The following is an 18,748-nucleotide window of genomic DNA, read 5'->3' as shown; positions in this document are numbered from 1 at the left end:
GGGTCAGAAATGCAAGTTTAATAATTTACCAAGGACTGTTAAAGGTCCTGTGAGCTAGTTCCTACTGAACTCATAACAGACTGGCAGATAAAAGAAAGCTAAGACTCAAAATGAGAAGGAACTACCCAGCAGACCAGAGAGATAGGTAATGGAGCTAACAAAGTCTCTCATCCCAGAAGGAGTGGCTACTTGAACAGTGGACTAAACCTAGAAGGTAGCCTGGTAGGTCTGGAACACAAAAAGGAAGCTGACTAGCCAAAAGGTGGAAACAAACCACATATCCATCTACCAAGGAGTGGACAAACAAAATGATACAGCCATACAATGGGATACTATATAGCTATGAAAAGGAATGAAGTACTGATACATGCTATACTGTAAATGGACCAGAAAAACATTATCCTCAAACAACCCCGTTAAAAAGTAGGCAAAAATGAACAGAAAGAAGCCTTTCAAAAGAAGACAGACAAAAGGCCAATAAACATATGAAAAAATGCTCAACGTCATTAACCATCAGGGAAAAGCAAATTAAAACCACAATGAAGATATCACCTTACCCCAGTTGGAATGGCTTTTATTCAAAAGTCCAAAAACAACAGATGCTGGCATGGATGCAGAGAGAAAGGAACGTTTATACACTGTTGGTGGGACTGCAAAATCAGTACAACCTCTATGGAAAACAGTATGGAGACTCCTCAAAGAACTAAAAGTAGACTTACCATTTGATCCAGCGATCTCACTACTGGGTATTTACCCAAAGGAAGTCATTTTATCAAAAAAAATACCTGCACCCAAATGTTTACTGCAATACAATTCACAATTGCAAAGATGTGGAATCAACCCAAACGCCCATCAATTCAGGAGTGGATTAACAAAACGTGGTATATGTATACCATGGAGCACTACTCAGCCATGAAGAAGGATGACTTAATGCCTTTTTCAACAATATGGGCGGAACTGGAGACCAATATCCTATGTAAAGTATCTAAGGAATGGAAAACCAAACACCACACGTACTCACTATTAAATTGGAACTAACTGATGAGCATACATGTGCACAGAGGGAAGTATAACTCGATGGAAATCAAAGTGGGGGAGGGAGGAGGAGGGGATAGCTGAAAACCTACCTAACAGGTACAATGAACACTATCTGGGTGACAGGCACACTTCTAACAATGACTCAAGCATTACAAATGTGATCCCTGTAACCAGAAACATTTCTACCCCCATAATACTTTGAAATTTTAAAAAATTACACTAAGTTAAAGAAGCCAGACACAAAAGGCCATGACTGTATGATGCCACTCACTTGAAATTCCCAGAATAGGCAAATCCACAAACATAAAGCAGACTGGTGGTTGTCAGGGACAGGGGACCGGGAGAGGAGGCTGGGGAGTGGGGCCAGATGGAGAGTTAAGTTACTGCTTAATGGGTCCAGGGTTTCATTTGGGGATGAGGAAAAGGTTTGGGAACTAGACAGAGGTGACGGTTACACAACACTGTGAATGTACCAAATGCCAGTGTGCTGTCCCCTTTAAAATGGTTACTGTTACGTTATGTGAATTTTACCTCAACACAAATAAAGGAATAAATTGCAAAGAAAAATGTGGAAAGAGACATATCAACCAAAAACAACTTTTAAAAATGAGAAAGACATTTAAACAAATTTTAACACAGGGGTTAGGGAGGGAGCTGGCTGATTTTAAGAATCCTTTCACAATCACAGAGAGCTGTCTAAACCTAGTAGACCACACTTCTCACTGTACACTTCTATCTGCCAACCGGAAAGGTCCTACGATGCTGGTTCTTCAACATCTCTTAACAGCAGGAAGACTAGGCTTCTAGAGTTGTCTGGTATTTTCCCTTTCCTGGCAATTTCATCTTAAATTGGGGTCTGTGGGTCCAAGGGTCTACACGAACCAAAATTCAGGACACGTGTTCTGATAAGTACCAAGTATATTCTCAGGGACGATGAACTGTGGATATGTGGCTGCTGAAACTACAGCCCTCCCAATGACTCTAACATTCAAGGGATTAAAAGAATTCAGCCCCAGAGGTTTTATACACAAAACTAGCAACAATATAACTGAATTGGACTGCATTTTAAAAACACATTTCATTTCCAAATCTACTGAGCAGCTCAACAGGCTTCAGTGATGCCTGCGGTCCCTGGGATTGGAGGAGTCCCGCTCCCGGGAGCGCCGGGCCCTCTTATGCCTGTGGGATTTGTCACGGCTCCTACTTCTACTTCTACGACTACGCCCTTCAGAACGCCCATTGTGCCAGCTAGAATGTGTGTCTGAGCTTCGCCCTCTGTCCTTATCCCTGTTCTTTTCTTCTCTTGCCTCCCTCCTGCTTGAGGATTTGTGCTCATGTCTGGGTTTCTCCTTCTTCAACTCCCTGTCCAGGTCCCCTGCTCCACCACGGCAGGCAGTCCTGGCCTGAGGGGAGCCCGAGTAGCCCTTACGGCCCTCCCTGGACTCTGGCTTCTGAACTCTCTCAGACTGCTTGCTGCTGTGCTTCTTAGGGCCAGGGTCATCCTTCTCCTTTATTGCCTTGCTTCCGGGTGATGAAGAGGAGGGCGGCTGCTCTGCCTGTACTCCCCGGGCAGGCTTCTCCTTTTCTTTCTTTCTTTTCTTTTTTTCCTTTTGTTCTGGATGAAAGAATGGGGTGGGGGGGCAAACAATAAGAAAAGGGAAAAAATAAAGAACTCCCTCAATAAAAGTGCCATTCTTCTCTGACTACATTACTGTACGACAGCTGTTGTAGTTCAAAATATTCACATGCTAGGAGGTGGAGAGTGTGCACAAGGAAACCATCCTTGGAAGCAGCATGAAGCAGTCATAGTCCAGCCTTCCAGAAAAGTGCCTCCGAGAAGCCAGCTTGGATGTCTGTCACCCTTGAAATGTCAAGCTGCTGTACAAGGCAACTCCCACCCTGAATTATCACTTTAAAGACATGATCTCCAAATATAGTCACATTCTGAGGTACCGGGGACTAAGACTTCAACATATCAACTTGGGGACACAGTTCTGCCCATAACACTAGCCTTCCACTGACACCTCCCCTTTTCCCAATTAGAATAAGGTGCCCCATGCCTTCCCTTTTCACACATAACAGTTGACTATCAACTGTCAGTGAACGCTAGCAAGATCATATACTAAAACCACCCAGAATCTTCTCTGGGGTCTTAACGCTTTACCTTTTTTGTGTTTTTTGGTGGGTTTGTCATCTTCAGAGCCCCCAGACAAACTCGGTGAGGGGGTACGAGGCCCACAGCACCCCACTTGGAGCTCTCTGGTCACATCATCCAGTGCTTGGGAGCTCTCAGGAGCCAAATAGTTAGATACGTGATCTACTCGAATAGTTCGCCCTTTAATCTAAGCAGACAGGAAACACAGCCTTCATACCAAAATATTTGAACCCAAGCCACAAGAACCATGGCTTGAACCACATCCATTACCTTCCTGTTAAGACTATCACTAAAGCAGACCCGCCCAGCTGCCGTGTCACAGCACGGATGTCTAGACAGTGATACACTCAGCCCTTAGGCAAGCCAGCCGGGGGCCTGGGGCAGCTGGAGCCCCTGGGGCAGCTGTACCACCAGCCTCGCTAGTTTCCCTCAAGTGCCATACAAATAGCCCCATGTTCTACGTGTGCCATAAAGTCAAAAAAGGACCACTTTCTTTGTTCTTAAGCCCTCACACCTTGCTCTATCCCTACCATAATGGAACTGGCTCACTCTGATTCTTGTGCTATGACTCACAACTGTCCATGTGAACAACAACAAACACTTGCAATAAAAACATTGTATATTCAGAAAGATACAGGCTTACTCCATAGGAAGTGCCATCCAAAATTCAAAAAATTTGGCTTGCATCGTTTCAACACAAGGTCAGATTTTTATTCTTACCTTGAAGCCTGAGCAGCTTCTGTCACCTATCCTATTCCCCATTTTGAAACATTTTTTCAAACCTTCCTTTTACAGTGACTCCCTCCGGCTGCTGGCTCTCTTAAAAATCAAGCCTAGAACCTGCTCCACCCTGTTCTATAATCTCTGGCTGTTCTATACTGGTGTCCTCAGTGACAAACTCTCCAGGTCAAGAGTTACCCTCACCCTATGACCATGTTCATTTCAAATGCAGCATTTTCCTCAATGTGTACGGGGACCCATGGAGCATACATAAGCCTGACTTGCCCTGTCTCCTTCTCTCAGCTCAGTGCCTCACAAGGGTGGGAATGAGAGGGACAGAGGACAGAAAATTTCACAATGAGTTACTTTTGTAAAATTTGCCATCAGATTTTAAGGAGAGGATTCCCAGGGCCCAATATGCTAGGTCACTGGAGACATATGACAGATATACATGGCTATGTCTTGGGTTTTGAGGCCATGACGAAGCCCAAATCCCCTGACACAGAACGATACCGAAGAACAGTGTTTGCTAGTGTCTTGTTGTCCAGTGCGCCAGAGATGAGTGGAGGGCAAGGAAGAAAAGGTGAAAAACAGAGACCTGGATGGGGAGCAGGCCTGGTACACATGCTCTTGGAGAGATGGTTTGCTAACAGATGAGGGTAAAAAACAAGTCCTGATGGGGCCGTGAGCGAAAAGAATGATTACTTCCTAGCCAGTATGTCTCCACACCTCTGCAGCCCTCAGAATACACACAAGCTAACCAGTACCGTCCCGATGCCTGTGGGGACCAGGTAGAAAACAAAACCTGACTCTACACATGGAAAGAGTCCAGCCAAATCCTGCTGAATAAGCACACTCACCTTGATTCCATTAAAATTGTCAACGGCCAGAATTGTGCTCCTCTGGTCTTCATAGCAGAGGAAACAGAATCCTTTGGATTTCCCAGTCTTCTTGTCCCGCACGAGATTAATGTTAACAATCTCCCCATACCTATTTATTTCATAAAACAGTAAGACACTATTGACTTAAAATGCAAAAACTTGCAGATTGGGTGATAAAACAAAATTCAAATAATACAGTCTGTACAGGAGACACATCTAGAACAAGATGACATAGAAATGTTGAAAATGAAAGGCAGACAAGAAAAGGAACACCTAATTAAAAAAACACATGGCAATATCAACATCACAGACAAATTCAAGGCTGAAATAAAAACATTCAAGAGGACTAAGAAGGTTATTTTACACTGAAAGAGGTCCTAATACATAACAAAGGTCTAAGTCATGACACTTTATGTATCAATTAAGAAATCAAAAATTTAATTAAAAAACTATTAGAAATACAAAGAAAAACTAAGAGAGAAAGTATGAGAGAATTTAATACATCATTTTGAACTTTATAACACACAAAGTTGACAGAAATAAAATCAGAGGAATTAATAATATGATTATGTGATATGAATATAAATAAACATATTACTATAATTACATTAATAAATATTAATGCCAGACTATTAGATACACAGATATCTTTGAACCCTATATAACAATTTATTTTGAAGAATTCATGACACATGTATTAAAATTCACTATTAATTAGGTCTCAAAGTAAACCTCAATAAACTCCAAAAAACAGACCATGTTCTCCAATCACAGTGTTATCAAGCTGGAAATAATATTTTAAAGAAAAAGCACCCTACTTAAACTTGAAACCTACTCTCCTAACAAGTGCATGAAAGAGAACATGAAACAGAACAAAGAAAAAAAATCAATGGCAGACTATTTTCAAAATAACAAAAGTGAGACGAACACATACCGAAACGTAAGAAATATGGAGAAAGCCATACTAAGGAAAATTTGTAACCTGAATAATTTTATTGTTAAAAAATGAGTATAAGAGAAGAAAGCGAAACCTAATGAAAGCAGACAGGAGTTAATAAAGATAAAACCAGAAACTAAATAGAAAAAACTCTACCTCACTCATTATAAAAACATAAATTCAAATAAGTTAAAGCTTTATAAATTAAAAATAAAGTCATAAAAATAAAATAGAAATTGATACATTACATGATCACATACATACACCTCAGCCTGAAATCTAACATCTTACTTAATCAGAAATACTAGAGGTGATTCTACTAAGGTTGGAACTATTTAACACTGTATTGAAGGTATAGGCCAATGTAATTAGACAAAACATACAAGAAATGAAAAAGTAAAACTACCTCTGTTTGCAGATTATATATGATAGTATCTATACAAAACCTAAGAGAATCAATGATAAACACTGATTAAAAACAAAGTTGGACAATTCAATAAAGTAATAGGACATAAAGTTAAAAATCAATCACCATCTTACATACTAAAAATAATCAGAAGAAATACTGCAAGGGAAATCCCATGTATAATAACAACAAAACGGGGGGGTGGGGGAATGGCAGAGTGGAGGTAACCTCCTGGATTCCTGCTTCCAGAGAGGAAGGCATAGATCTCGGTCTGCTCCACATGAGTGGATCGCTCCCCCGCAAGAACAGCGTTGTGAATTGGCAGAGAATCAGCATGGGACACAAAAATCAGGAAAAAGAAAAGGTGAACGGCAGATAAGATCACGAAATCTGGAGAATGCCAGACAAACAATAGACAGTAGAGCGTGGGACACCTGTGCCCGCCTGGCCAGTGAGGGAGGTGGGATCAGTCCCACAAAAGAACGTCTTGCTTCCCCACTGACCTCCACACCCACTCAGACAGGGATCTGCCTGAAGTCGGTGCAAAATCACCGGGGCAGACGTGGGGCTCTGTGGAGAGGAGACAATAGGGGGAAGCATCTTCAAGTCCCCGAGCTCTGTGCCAGGACTGCACTGGGCGGGGGAGGGACTGGTCTGGGCTACCGCTGGAGGCAGGTAGGAGACAGGTAAACTGCCTCTACCACTCAGCGGGTCCAGATCGAAGGAGGTGAACACTAAATAGGAGACTCTAACCTGGAAACAACCACAGGCTAATAGGCCCGCTCAGCGTGGATCAGAAAGAGTGAGAGCTCCTGCTGGACAGGTATGAGATTGTGGGAGCGCGACATAAACGAGACAAGGGGGCATCCTGATGACTCAGCCCCCCAATCCAGCACCTGCCAACTCCTGAACAGTCGCCAACAGTGCTAGCGCTCTGTGGGCGGGCGGTTGCCATTTTTGGGGTCCACAACAGAGCCGCTACAGTGTTATACGGTGTGGGACAGCTCCCTTCCCCCAGCCCGGGGACTCTCCCCGACAAGATCCGCCCTTACACGACCTAAGGTCAACTAGCCACACCCGTTTTGATGTGTGAACTCTGAGTGCTTCCCTAGTCGTGGGAGGCTAATGCCTCCGGGACCTACAGGCGCTGGGGAGGGGGAGGCTAACGCCTGTGGGACTTACAGGCGCTGGGGTGCAGGGCAGATTGTGGTACCACCCCCTCCCCCTAGCCAGCATCTATCACACCGAAAGTGGTAGGAAAGTGGTAGGCGCCACCTCTGGAGGTAGGGAGAGACAAGAAAAGCCACTCTCCCTCTGCAACTAGCATGAATCCCCAGAGCCTTGGGGCAGATCAAACGTTGACAGCCCGGTGACTTTGCTCCTCAGACTGGTTTAACCATCTGGTAGGATGGAAACTCTGGGGCTGGATTTCTGCCTCCGGTCAGCTGTCAACAGTGGGATCCGGGGTCAGGGAACAAAAACCCTGGCAAGAGGCCAAAAAAGGCTCCCCAAGTAACCCCTCCCACCAGGAGCAGCCTCCCAACTGTGATAGAGGAACCCTGAACAACACATTAATGGCTCTCCCTAGCGGCAGATCAAGCAAACCTAGAAGTGCACACATCCAGGCTGGTAGGCACCAGCGGCTATCTGCCTGCTCCTATAGCTTCTACTGGAACAGAGCCTGCACATGGCATGTTACTTTCCAAATGAAAACTGAAAGGTGGGAAGCAATGGCTGATCCACATGGGAAGGACTCAGAGAAAGAACTCTGGAAGTATGAAGAATCAAATGGAAAGCACACCACCAAAGAGGAACACCAGCTCTCTTGGAATGGACATTAACCAAATTCAGAACACTAAAATGACAGAAGAAGAATTTCAAACATGGATTGTAAGAAAACTCGATCATATGCAAGAAAAAATGGATAACCAACACAAAGAAAGCACCAAAAAAAAATCCAGGACTTGGAAGAAAAAATCACTAAAGAAATTGAAATATTAAAGAAAAATCAAACCAAACTCTTAGAAATGAAGAATTTATTCAGGGAACTACAAAACACAGTGGAAAGCCTCAAAAATAGGGTAGATCAAACAGAAGAAAGAACCTCAGACACTGAAAATAACATTAAGTCAGTCACAGAGATAGACCAAAGAAATAAAAGACCAAAGCCTGCAAGAAATGTGGGACTATGTGAAGAAGCCTAACATGAGAGTTATGGGCATTCCTCAGGGTGAAAAAGATAATACACAAGGGTTGGATAAGCTATTTGAAGACATAATAGAGAAAAATTCCCCAGCCTTGCTAAACATCTAGATATCCATGTATAAGAAGCCCAAAGGACCCCTGGGACATTCATTGCAAATAGGAAGACACCACATCATGCAGTCATCAGACTGACCAAAATATCCACTAAAGAGCCACTTCTTCAAGCTGTAACGCGAAAGAAACAAATAACATACAAAGCAAGGCCCATCCAAATAACGCCAGACTTCTCAACTGAAACCTTCCTTACAAGTAAGAAGAGACTGGGGCTCCATTATCACTCTTCTGAAAGAGAATAGTGCCCAGCCTAGAACCCTGTACCCTGCAAAACTAAGTTTCATATACTAAGGAGAAATTAAGACATTCTCAGATAAGCAAATACTGAGGGAATTCACCAAGACAAGACCAGCCATCCAAGAAGTACTCAAAACAGAGTTGCACAAGGATCAGCACAATAAACACTCACGAATGTAAAACCGCTCAAAAGCTAAAGATCAAAGCTCAGATACCACAATGGCTCAAGAGAGAAAACAAAGCAATGAAGTTCTACCAACAGGATGAACAGAAACTTGCCCCACCTATCAGTTCTCTCAATAAATGTGAATGGCTTGAACTTCCCACTCAAGAGACACAGACTAGCCCAATGGATAAAAAAATACTAGCCAAGTATCTGCTCTCTCCAGGAAACACATCTAACCTGCAAGGGTGCATTCAGACTGAAAGTACAGGGGTGGAAATCGATATTACAAGCAAACGAAAGCCAAAAGAAGGCTGGCGTGGTGGTTTTGATTTCAGATAACTTAGTTTTTAAATCAACAAAAGTAATGAAAGACAAAGATGGTCACTGTATAAAGATGAAGGGTACAGTTCAACAAGAAGACATAACAATACTAAATACGTTTGCAACCAACTTAGGTGTACCCAGATTCATAAAGCAATCCCTATTGATCTAAACCAAATGATAAACAGCAACACCATAATAGCTGGAGACTTCAACACTCTGCTGACAGCACAGGACAGATCCTCCAAACAGAAAATAAACAAAGAAATAATGGACTTAAACAGAACACTAGAACAAATGGCCCCGACTGACATTTACAGGACATTCCATCCAAAATCCACTGCATATACGTTGTTCTCATCAGCTCATGTGACATTCTCTAAGATTGACCATATCCTAGGACACAAAGCATGTCTTAAAAAACTTTAAAAAATAGAAATTATACCATGCATCTTCTCAGATCACAGTGGAATAAAAGTAGAAATCAACTCTAACAGAAACTGTCATTTCTACTCAAAGTAATGGAAGCTAAACAACCTTCTCATGAACGATTATTTCATAAAAGAGGAAATCAAGATGGAAATCAAAACATTCTTTGAACTAAATGACAAACAAGACAACAAGTTATCAAAATATGTGGGACACAACTAAAGCAGTCCTGAGAGGAAAGTTTATTTCCATAAATGCCTATATCCAAAAGACAGAAAGATCACAAATAGACAACCTTATGGATTGACTCAAAAACTCGAGAAAGAAGAACAGACCGACCCCAAACCCAGCAGAAGAAGTGAAATTAATAGATCAAATCAGAACTAAATGAAATGGACAACAGGAAAACTATATGGAACATTAATAAAACAAAGTTGGTTCTTTGAAAAGATAAACAAAATTGACACGCCTTTGGCTAGACTAAGAGCAGAAAAGAAAAATCTCTAATAAGCTTCATCAGGAATATGAAAGGAGAAATTATAACCGATGCCATGGAGATACAAGATATCAACTATGAATTCTACAAAAACCTTTATGCACACAAACTGGAAATTTGGAGGAAATGGACACATTTTTAGAAACACACAGCCTCCCCTAGGCTCAACCAGGAAGAAATAGAATTCCTGAACAGACCAATATCAAGAACTGAAATTGAAACAGTAATAAAAGACCTTCCTAAAAAGAAAAGTGCCGGACCAGATGGTTTCACACCCAAATTTTACCACACCTACAAAGAAGAACTGGTGCCTATCCTACACAAGTTATTCCACAACATCGAGAAGGATGCAATCCTCCCCAGCACATTTCATGAAGCCAACATAACCCTTATACCAAAACCAGGAAAGGATGCAACAAAAAAAGAAAACCACAGACCAATATCCCTTAAGAATATACATGCAAAAATTCTCAAAACAGAATCCTAGCAAACCAAATCCAGGTGCTTATCAACAAAATAATCCATCACGACCTAGTGGGCTTCATCCCAGAGATGCAGGGATGGTCTAACATATGCAAATCTATAAACAAAATTCACACATTCAATGCAATCCCTATTAAATTACCAACATCATTTTTCACAGATACAGAAAAAATAATTTTATGCTTTGTATGAAACCAGAGAAGACCCCGTTTAGCAAAAGCAATTTTAGGCAATAAGAACAAAATGGGAGCTATTAATTTACCAGACTTCAAACTATACTACAAGGTTATATTTATTAAATCAGTTTGGTATTGGAACAACAACAGGGACATCAACCAGTGGAACAGAACTGAGAACCCAGTTAGAAAACAATCCTCATATAGCCATCTAATCTTTGACAAAGCAGACAAAACCATACACTGGGGAAAAGAATCCTCATTCAATAAATGGTGCTGGGAAAACTGGATAGCCACATGTAGAAGACTGAAACAGGACCCACAGCTTTCACCTCTCACAAAAATCAAATCACAGTGGGTAACAGACTTGAACCTACGGTGTGAAACTATTAGAATTCTAGAAGAAAATGTGGGAAAAACTCTTATAGACATTGGCCTAGGCAAAGAATTTATGAAGAAGACCCCAAAGGCAATCACAGCAACAACAAAAATAAATAAGTGGGACCTGATCAAATTAAAAAGCTTCTGCACAGCCAAGGAAACTATCATGAGAGCAAACAGACAACCTACAGAATGGGAAAAAATTTTTGCATGCTTCACATCTGATAAAGGGCTGATAACTAGTTATCTATTTAGTACTCAGGAAGATCAGCAAGAAAAAATCAAACGACCCTATCAAAAAGTGAGCAAAGGACATGAACAGAAACTTTTCAAAAGAAGACAGAACAATGGCCAACAAACATATGAAAAAATGCTCAACATCTCTAATCATCGTGAAAATACAAATCAAAACCACATTGAGATATCACTTATCTCCAGTGAAAATGGCCTTTATCAAAAAGTCCCAAAACATTTTAACAACGTTGATTCTTCTGATCCACGAGCATGGACATGTTTTTCCAAGAATGGAAAAACAACCACCACATGTACTCACCAGCAAATTGGTTTCCCGGATCATCACCTAAGTGCACATTTGGGAATAACACCAATTGGGTATCGGACTGAGGTGGGGGGTGGGGAGAGGGGATGGGTGTATACCTACATGATGAGTGCGTTGCGCACTGTCTGGGGAATGGTCACGCTTCAATGTTCTGACTCGGGGGGATAGGGGGTGGGGGGAGGGGATGGGGGTATAACTACATGATGAGTGCAATGCACACTGTCTGGGGAATGGACACGCTTGAAGTTCTGACTCAGGGGGATGGGCAGGACATAGGCAATATATATAACCTGAACTTTTGTACCCCCATAATAAGCTGAAATTAAAAAAAAAAGTCCCAAAACAATAAATGTTGGCGTGGATGCCGAGAGATAGGAACACTCATACACTGCTGGTGGGACTGCAAACTAGTGCAACCTCTGTGGAAAGCAATATAAAGATACCTTAAAGAGATATAAGTAGATCTACCATTTGATCCAGCAATCCCATTACTGGGCATCCACCCAAAAGAACAAAAGACATTCTATAAAAAAGACATCTGCACTCGAATGTTTATAGCAACACAATTCACAATTACAAAGATGTGGAAACAACCCAAGTGCCCATCAATACATGAGTGGATTAATTAAATGTGGTATATGTATACCATGCAGTACTGTTCAGCTATAAGAAACAATGATGATCTAGCACCTCTTGTATTTTCCTGGATAGAGCTGGAACCCATTCTACTAAGTGAACTATCCCAAGAATGGAAAAATAAGCACCACATGTACTCACCATCAAATTGCTTTCACTGATCAACACCTAAGAGCACATACAGGAATAACATTAACCCGGTGTCGGGCAGATAAGTGCGATATGCACCGTTGGGGAAAGCTCTGACTCGGGGTGGGGAGGGAAGGGCAAGGGCAATATACATAACCTAAACTTTTGTACCCCCATAGTATGCTGAAATAAAAAAAAAATAAGTCAAACTTGTTATAAACAATGTGCCCACGTAGACTAGCGAAATGGTATGTAGGTGTGAGCAGAAAAATCTAATCCAATAAAATCTGTATCGGCCCTCAAAAAAAAACCAGCAAAAAAGATAAAATACTTAGAAATATACTTAACAACAAGCAATGTATTACTACACAGCCTACATAAACAAACTTTTAAAAACATCCTAAAAAGTCACAAACAGAGATTTGAACAAATATAAAGGCATCTGTCCCTGTTCTTAGACAGGATGACTCAATATCATAAAGATATCAAAATTTTGCCCCAGGTTAATATATAAATTCAGTGTGATCCCAATAAAAATATAAGTTCTCTTTTCCCTAGAGCTGGGTAAGTTAATTCTAGAATTCTTATGAAAAAAAAAATGAACACCTAATAGCTAGGAAAACCTAAAAAAAAAAAAAAGAAGAAGAAGAATGAGGGGAAGTAACTCTACCAGATGTTAAACATACTGAAAAGCTTCTATGAGTAACCAGTGTGGCAAATGAATAGACAGACCAACAGAACAGAATATAGAAAGCTGAGAAAGAGACTCAAGTATATGTGAAAAAATTAGGATATGATAAGGGCGACATCCTAATCTGGTGAGGAAAATATAGACTTTTTTATAAATGGTGTTGGGACAACTAGGTAGCCATTTGAAAAAACATAAAACTGGATCCAAACCACACACTATACAACAGAATAAACTCTAAATGGAACAGAAACTTCAATGAACAAAATTGAAACCATACAAGCACTAGAAGACAACACAGATGGGTAAGTGGGGAGAAATACTTTCTACTTATGACTCAAAAATCCAGAAGCAACAAAAAAACTGATAAATTGAACTATATAAATATAAAATATTGAAGGGGGAGACTATGAAGCAAAAAGATGAGGGATTTCTTGGGGGATGATGGAACTGTTCTCCATTCTAATTAGGAGGGTGATTACACAAATCTATACATGTATTAAAATCTTTGTGCAATAAAAAACATATTTGAAAGAGATTATATATAACATAAAAATGTAATAAAACAATAAAATTTGTGTTTAAACCCCTAGGTTTTATTGGCTAACATAGGGAGATAAGAATAATGTGGGAAATAAAGATTGTGCTAAATTTCTTGTCTTTAAAAAAAAAAAGAAAAAAACTCATAGGGCTATACACTCCTCACCAAAACTCAATATTACTATACATTAATTTAAACATATAAATGAATGAATGCATAAAAATAAAATGATTTTGCTTAGCAAAAAATTGCAATAAGCAAAGTTCAAAGACAAATGACAAAAAAGATAAAAGGGGGAAATATTTATAATTCTTAATGATAAATAATGAAGTTATCCATAAATAAAATTTATAGCTTATATTACAGATAAAGAACTAGAAAACATTTTTTTTCTTTTGCCATGAAGGACATTATCAAGACAACTGATGAAGCTTAGTAAAGTCTACAGATTAGATAATAATATTGTATCAGTGTTGATTTCCTGAATTGGATCACTTTACTGAGGTTAAACAAGAGAATGTCCTTAATTTGGGGAAATACATATTGAAAAATTTAGGGTAAATAGACATTATGTCTACAACTGACAAATGGTTCAGAAAAAAAATGATAGTATGTATACACACAGAGAAAAATAATACCAACAAATGTGGTAAAATGCTAACATCTGTGGAATCTAGCTGAAATAGATACAGGTATTCTTTTTTTGATACCAGTATTCTTTATACTATTTTTTAACCTTCCTGTTTTAAAACTAAAATTATTTCAAACTTAAAATTAGAAAAAGAATATAGCATCTGGCTTGAAGGGACTCCTACTGACCTTCAAATAGGGACAACTTGAGCATCAAGAAAGAATAATGATAAGACATTATATCAAGTTAAAAAAAAATCCATAGTCCTAGTTGAGCATCCCCAGTCCAGAAACCTGAAATCCAAAATGCTCTAATATCCAAAACTTTTCAACTGCTGACATGAGGCCATAAGTGGAAAATTCTACACCTGATACCTCTGCTTTCTGATAGTTCAATGTACGCAAACTTTGTTTCATACAAAAAATTATTAAAACTATGGCATAAAATTACCTTCAGGCTATGTGTATAAGGTGTATATGAAACATAAATGAATTTCATGTAGAGACTTGGGTCCCATCCCCAAGATGCCTCATTATGTATATGCAAATATTCCAAAATCTGTTAAAAAAAAAAACACCCACAAAATCTTGAAACACTTCTAGTCCTAAGCATTTCGGATAAGAGATACTCAACCTGTAATACAATACATGACTAAGTGTTGTAGCAAAGAGTTAAATAAAATCCTTCATACACAAAGGGCTCACGTAAAATCAACAAAAAACAAGGAACACACCAGTAGAAAAAACTGGCAAAGGATATGAATAAACAATTTACAAAGAAAAAGAAATAATATTGGCCTGCAAATTTATGAAAAGATGTTCAACCTTACTGATAATGAAATAAAGGGAAAGTAAAAATAACGGTAAGAAACTTATTTGGCAAACAGATTTTTTCCAGCCTCCGGGACCATGAGTTTTTTTTTAATAACAATTGTTGATCAGGATTCAGAAAAACAGACTTTCTAGTAAGTAGAAATTGGTATAACCTTTCCAGAGAGCAATTTGGCAATGTTTACAAAACATCTTAAGATTGCTAACATACTGATCCATATCCCTGTTTCTCTAAGGAAACCATCAGGGATGCATACAAAGATTTATACACTACAGTGTACACTGCAGTATAATTTAAAATAGCAAATCATTGGAAATAATGCCCAATATTTAAAAAAAGACAATAATAAATATACCAAACTGTTAACTCTTTCCTTAAGAGTATATTCTATTTTTTTCCTTTCTATCTTTTTTTGCCAAATGTTCTATAATGACTGCACATTACCTTCATAATGAGAAAACAAAGCATTTTTTCGAAATCCACTGTTATCCATGGCAAAGGCAATCTTCATGGGGAGCAATGTGTGTAGCCAGAATAGAAAATGAGAATGAACACACATACTAACTGATCATCACTGCATGCAAGTAAAACTAAAACAGCTCTAAGATGGAAGGCTAGATCAGGCAGAGGTATCACAAAGGGGTGGAAATTATACGCTGCACCTGCTGTGAACTTTCTGACAGTTACAGGACGCAGCCTTTGTCCCTGCCAGGACCCTCTGCCACAGCCCTCTTCTCCCGTGTATCCCGTGTATTGCCCAGTTCCTTTCCTATGGCCTTCTGCCCCATGAGCTGCCCAACCACTCAGCCAGGGCCATCTGCCTATGGATAGCCCAATCATCCTGCCACGGCAATCCCTCTCCAGGGTATGCTACCTGTGTTTACTTCGCTAGCCCCTTTTGCCATGGTCCTCTGCCTGTACATGCTGTCCAACTTCTCTACTCCTCAGGGCTACAAAACCCAAAGGAACTGGCCCCCTACTACTGGAAGCTGCCAAGGTCCTCTTAGCCTGTGGACTGTCTAACCACCCTGTTTAGCTCTGGGGTTGTGTGACACCTGCCCAGCCTTTCTCCTACCAGCTGCTGCTACCAGTGTGAGCTGCCAACACCCTCTCCCACCAAGTGCAGCTGCTATCAGCCCATAGCAAAAATGAAGAATATACAGGTCTCCTATTCATTCTTGTTCCTCAGCAGTCTGTGATTCTCAGCCTCTGGGTAAAGAGATTGGCTCTGATCACTAACCTTACACTCATCTAGAAACAAACAAAGCAAACTACCACCTAAACCTTCTGTCTTTGCCCCCAGTTCCACTGTGCTTTGCCCCAATCCTACATTGCCACACATATGAGGGCCCAAAAACGTCCTGTGATCATGGGTTACCCCTAGTTTGCAGGAGCCCAAAGAGGTGGCCCAACATGGTACCTTCCTGAGAGTTCCAGTCTCCTCCAGTATAGGCCCAAGCTGAACAAGCCTCAGTGAAAAAAACAATAGAAAGAGACCAGAATCCCCAAGACAGCTTTCCAAATTATCCGACTTCTGGGATCTTACACATGGGAGTTTTCTAGAACCATGCCCCAGGACTGACCTAGACTAGAGCAGAAGCTCCAGCCCTCCCCATGTAGGGATGCCATTCAGCATAGAATTGAAATAAATGACTTTTATGATGCCACAAAATACATCATGGAAGCAAACTACTCTGTTGACTCAGAAGGCAGGAAATGAAAGAGGACTTACTGTGAGAAAACACAGATGATGTCTCCTTCAGTCAGTTCATAAGCAAGCCCTCCTAGAAAAGAAAATCATATTTGAGTTCAACAAACATTTGCCAAGCATCTACTAGGTACCATGCACCAGGCCAGACACGGCAGGTGCAAAGAATAAGCCACAGGGAAATCACAGTCTGATGCAATGACAGAAGCACCAGTAGCACAGAAAAAGGATTAACTCTTTGAGTGCAAAGGTCAGGGGAACACCACTAACCAAACTAATCTGATCACTCAGTCTTCCTCACAGCCAAAATCCTATAGACAAAGCAGAAAGTTTCCATCACAAAATTCTGCTTCCAAAAATATATCTTGAATTCATCTGCTCATTAGCCACAAACTGATATGACACAAAAGTGGTTTAAATGTCATTGTTAACCCCATCTACATATAGACTAAGGATTATGAAGACACTGTTAAACATGTCATAGGGAATAATTTCTCCTCCAAATGTTTCTTTCCTCAAGTGCAAAATGGGGATACTAGCGCTTACCTCACAGCATTGTTATAAGAATTAAATAAAACAATGTCTATTAAGTGCTTAGCACAATGTCTGGTACAATAATCTCTTTGAAGAGTCAAACTGTAGAATTGCTGGTTATGACACAAAGTGAATACAGGGATGGTAATATGGTCGTGGTCAGAAAGCAGGAGCTAATGAGAGAAGGAAAGTGAATTCTGAGGGAAGCAGAATGGGGGAGGGAGGTTAGTAGTAATATGGGGTAGTGGCTAAGATCATGAGTTCTAGAATCCCACAGTTCTGGCTGTTGCACTTACTAGCTATGTGACCTTAAGGAAGTCCCTTAACTTCCCTCCACCTCAGTTTCCTCAGCTGTATAATGGGTGTGTGTGTGTGAGAGAGAGAGAGAGACAGAGACAGAGACAGAGAGAGAGAGAGAGATAATAGTGGTCTCTGAGCCTTAGCACGGCAAATGGCAAACAGTAACTCTCATGAGCACTGATTTGGCAGGGAGAGCAAGCTAGAAAAGGGGGAGAAGAGAGGTATAGAACACGGATTCACCGGCAGACAGCACATGGATATAAAAGCGGACAAGGAATGTGGAGGAGAGTGCAGCGGGGGAATGGTGGGCAGCAGGCCAGGAGAGAGCGTGCCCAGCACTACAGGAGAAAGACGTGGACCTCACCCAGGAAGATCCAGGAGCTGTCCTTGTAGTCAGAGTGCCAGGACACCTTATCCGCCACCCCAAGCTCGATCTCTCGCTCATTCAGCTCGTTGATCAGCTTCACCTTAGTTAAAGGGCTGCACGGGGGCGAGGGAGAGGGCGGAAAAGCGGACAAATAAGTGCGGCGCGGCCTGAGCCGAGGGAGAGCCAAACTAGAGGGCTAGCTCTTCTAGTCTCCGCGCCTCCCACGCCCGTCGCCCCGGCAGACGCTCTACCATCCCAGCCCCAGTGAGCCACTCTCGGTTGCCCGCTCCCACTTCCTCAGAGGGAAACTGAGGCCTTACTTCATCTCAGCGGGTTCGCGGTGGGTACAAACTCAGCTTCCGGACGAGGCTGCATGACGCATGCGCGGCCCCGGCGCTGTGCGCTGATTGGGGTCGGTGAGCTTGCGCCGGAAGAGCTCGGCCGCGCCGGCTTGGCGCCTGCGCATTAGCGCAGAAGCCGCTTTCGGGCTCCGTGCCTTTCCCTCTCGGGAAGAGAGCTGTTCTCTGTTGTCTCCCAGCTCCTCTCTGAAATGAGGCAAGGGTAGGAGCCTGGGCCGTTACAGGATCCCTTGCTACTGGACGATGCCTGGCACTGATTGGGTTAGCTGTAAATGTTTGCTGAATGAAGACTGAACAAGGTGCCTGATGTGGCCACTGTA

At 41.3% G+C, this 18,748-nt stretch overlaps 1 protein-coding gene across 1 annotated transcript; it reads right to left on the bottom strand.

Moving 5' to 3' along the window:
• Nucleotides 1-1,623: 1,623 nt before the first annotated feature.
• RBMX2 (RNA binding motif protein X-linked 2) lies at nucleotides 1,624-18,449 on the bottom strand. Its single transcript, XM_045538127.1, has 6 exons — nucleotides 18,390-18,449; nucleotides 18,067-18,182; nucleotides 16,893-16,944; nucleotides 4,774-4,903; nucleotides 3,203-3,380; nucleotides 1,624-2,653 (listed from the first exon to the last, which is right to left on the bottom strand). The coding sequence occupies exons 1-6, from the start codon at nucleotides 18,392-18,394 to the stop codon at nucleotides 2,151-2,153; spliced, it is 984 nt and encodes a 327-aa protein (XP_045394083.1). The 5' UTR covers nucleotides 18,395-18,449; the 3' UTR covers nucleotides 1,624-2,150.
• Between the last annotated feature and the right edge of the window lie 299 nt (nucleotides 18,450-18,748).

This window comes from Lemur catta, chromosome X (assembly GCF_020740605.2).
Source record: "Lemur catta isolate mLemCat1 chromosome X, mLemCat1.pri, whole genome shotgun sequence".
In the NCBI taxonomy this organism is placed as follows: domain Eukaryota; kingdom Metazoa; phylum Chordata; class Mammalia; order Primates; family Lemuridae; genus Lemur; species Lemur catta.
The sequence above is the reverse complement of the archived record's forward strand: the minus strand, read 5'-3'. Positions and strand labels throughout refer to the sequence as shown.